The sequence below is a fragment of the Montipora capricornis genome, chromosome 8, assembly GCF_036669925.1.
Source record: "Montipora capricornis isolate CH-2021 chromosome 8, ASM3666992v2, whole genome shotgun sequence".
NCBI classification, from domain to species: Eukaryota; Metazoa; Cnidaria; class Anthozoa; order Scleractinia; family Acroporidae; genus Montipora; species Montipora capricornis.
In genome coordinates this window covers 53,081,339-53,083,838 of record NC_090890.1, presented here as the reverse complement: position 1 = coordinate 53,083,838, position 2,500 = coordinate 53,081,339, and the positions used below count along the sequence as shown (strand labels likewise).

General features: G+C 37.2%; 1 protein-coding gene across 1 annotated transcript in view; it reads right to left on the bottom strand.

Annotated features, from left to right (window-relative positions):
* Positions 1-2,500, bottom strand: part of LOC138059777 (E3 ubiquitin-protein ligase rnf213-alpha-like) — a 212,574-nt gene that overhangs the window by 126,895 nt on the left and 83,179 nt on the right. The window contains 2 exon segments of the mRNA XM_068905393.1: positions 903-1,133; positions 1,449-1,699. Of these exon segments, the coding sequence (XP_068761494.1) occupies positions 903-1,133; positions 1,449-1,699 (482 nt within the window).

The window sequence follows — 2,500 nt, the reverse complement described above, 5'->3', positions numbered from 1 at the left end:
TATATGTTCAGTAGCATATATCTCTTTATCAACTTGACCATAATCGATACAGACAAATCAGCCCTGCTCTTCTATAATTTCCTCATCTGCGCAACAAGGTTGTATATCGTCTTGAATGCATTGTTGGATTTGATTTGAACAAAAAGGACAACAAATTTCTCCCTCTTCTACTAAGCTATCGTGTAACTCTATGCAATTCACCTATATTCTTAGAATAGATTGTTATTTTATGAGACCATTGGGACTTGACTCGGATGACATTGGAAAAACCGTTGATGCAAAAAATGCGCTTGCAGATAGCTTTTTAGACAAAAGATAGGCACAGTAATAATTATTTGTATACAGTATTTATTATTCAGATTTTGAATTCAGTATTATTAACCACCCTCCCAGAGCCCGGAGATTTTATGTTTTTCCATCCCCTGCTCAAATCAAGCTATGCTTGATCCTGTGCTGCCAAAAAACATAATCTCTAATTAATGTGCCAGATTTTGTATACATTTGAAGTTAAAGTGTTCGTAATCGAAGCCATCGCAAGCTAAAGCATAAGCCACAAGGAAAGGGCTTACTTAGCTTGCTCCTCCCACCAGACTTCTGAACTTTAGCAAGCGACCGAGATTTTCATCCCCTGCTCACTCATTTTTTAATAAATTAAAAAATGGCTGCACTGCCAAAATCTCTAAATTCTTTCATCTTCACTCTGTGCCAATCACAGAAAAAATCAAAAGAAATTCAAAAAAGTATTCATAGGGTGAAAACAGTTAGAGTATACAAGTTATAATACAACACAAACCAGATTTTCATAAAATTGTGCCATCATATGATCAGTAGTGATGTACTACATTCTCCAAGGCAATTGCCTTGAAGTGTAGTACATTACTACTAACTAAATTCCAAACTACCTATTGTCAGGTAAACGCTTCTCTCGCAGAGTTTTTGTGTCAAATCCAACAGCACCCCACCATGTGTCATCGTTGAGTTTAGGTTCCTCCATGAGCAACACATCATTGCTAAATGGTTTTGATGATTGAGTGAGAAAGTGAACTAACGGCACTGCAAAAAACCAGTCGTGTACATCATGCATGGTTTTGGCAACATGTCTGCAAATGCTCTGTATCGCCTCACCCAGCAACCTGGAGGATCAAGCAAAAAAAAAAAAAAGTAGCGAATCACTTACGTAACCAAACAACAAGAACAAAAGGTTTCAACTCGATAGTTATCCTTATAGATATCATTGAAATAGGATTGAATTGATGTGCAGTCTTCCGCATCCTCTCTTTCCTATTTATTTTCCATTTTTAAGACGTTATTTCAGTTCTTACAAGTTCAGTTGCTGTACTGAATTGAAACTTTTCCACTGTCTCATGTTATCTTGACACTGCATGGCAAATGATCTACGTTAGTTTGCACATCTGCTGGTACAAAGGAACAATAAAATTGCAACTCACTGCCAAACTCCAGCGTCGAAGTGTTTAAGAAGCACGTCAAGAGCTTGGCAGGTGTTTTCTTCAGGGTCTCGAAAGAGACGGAGAGACAAAAACAGACCACGATAGTCATCACCATCAAGAAATATTTCGTGAGAAACAAGGACATAAGCAATTGCAACTGCCGATACTAAGCGGTTGAAGTTTTTGTCCGTAGGTTCCGATGAAAGTGAAGAATCATGATCAATCTTCCCTTTCAAAAACGCCTTTAGAATCTATGAAGGTAAGAAATAATGCGCAACAACGAAATGAGAAGAACAACAATATACCCTTTGCATGTATGGCAGCAATATTTAAACAAATTAATAATCTCATTTCCTAGACCTCATAACACTGCTTTTTAAACCAAAGATGGTCACTGTATTTGAATGAACCTTAATATGTGTTACTATTGTCATTCAAATACCGCTGCAATACAAAAAATATATGGAATGATCTTATGTAGAACAGCAATGAAAATTTGGCAGCAATATTTGAACAAATTAATAATCTCATTTCCTAGACCTCATAACACTGCTTTTTAAACCAAAGATCGTCACTTCACTTGAATGAACCTTAATATGTGTTACTATTGGCATTCAAATACCGCTGCAATACAAAAAATATATGGAATGATCTTATGTAGAACAATGAAGATTTCATTAAAAAAAACAACTTGATAATGGTATACTGGGAAATTACACACCCTTTGTTAGGCGCAGAAAGGATTCTTTGGAAGGTGTTGGATATGTGAGAAGGTCATGTGCTAGAAGGACCAGTGACTCGCTCCTTCCAGAAATGACAGTATAAGATCTGCCAGTGCTTAAGTCCAGATGATTGAGACGAGAGCGTGTAAGGGGACTAATAGACCAAGACAAATGCCGACTATGAGAGGAGAGTAAAGAGCTAATACAACACCTGCTGGCAGGATGTAAGAAACTGGCCGGATGAGAGTATGTAAGAAGACAAAAATTAGCCTATGAAAATGCTGGGCCCGCTACACAGAAAAATTTCGAAAAGCAGCCACTATGTTAAAA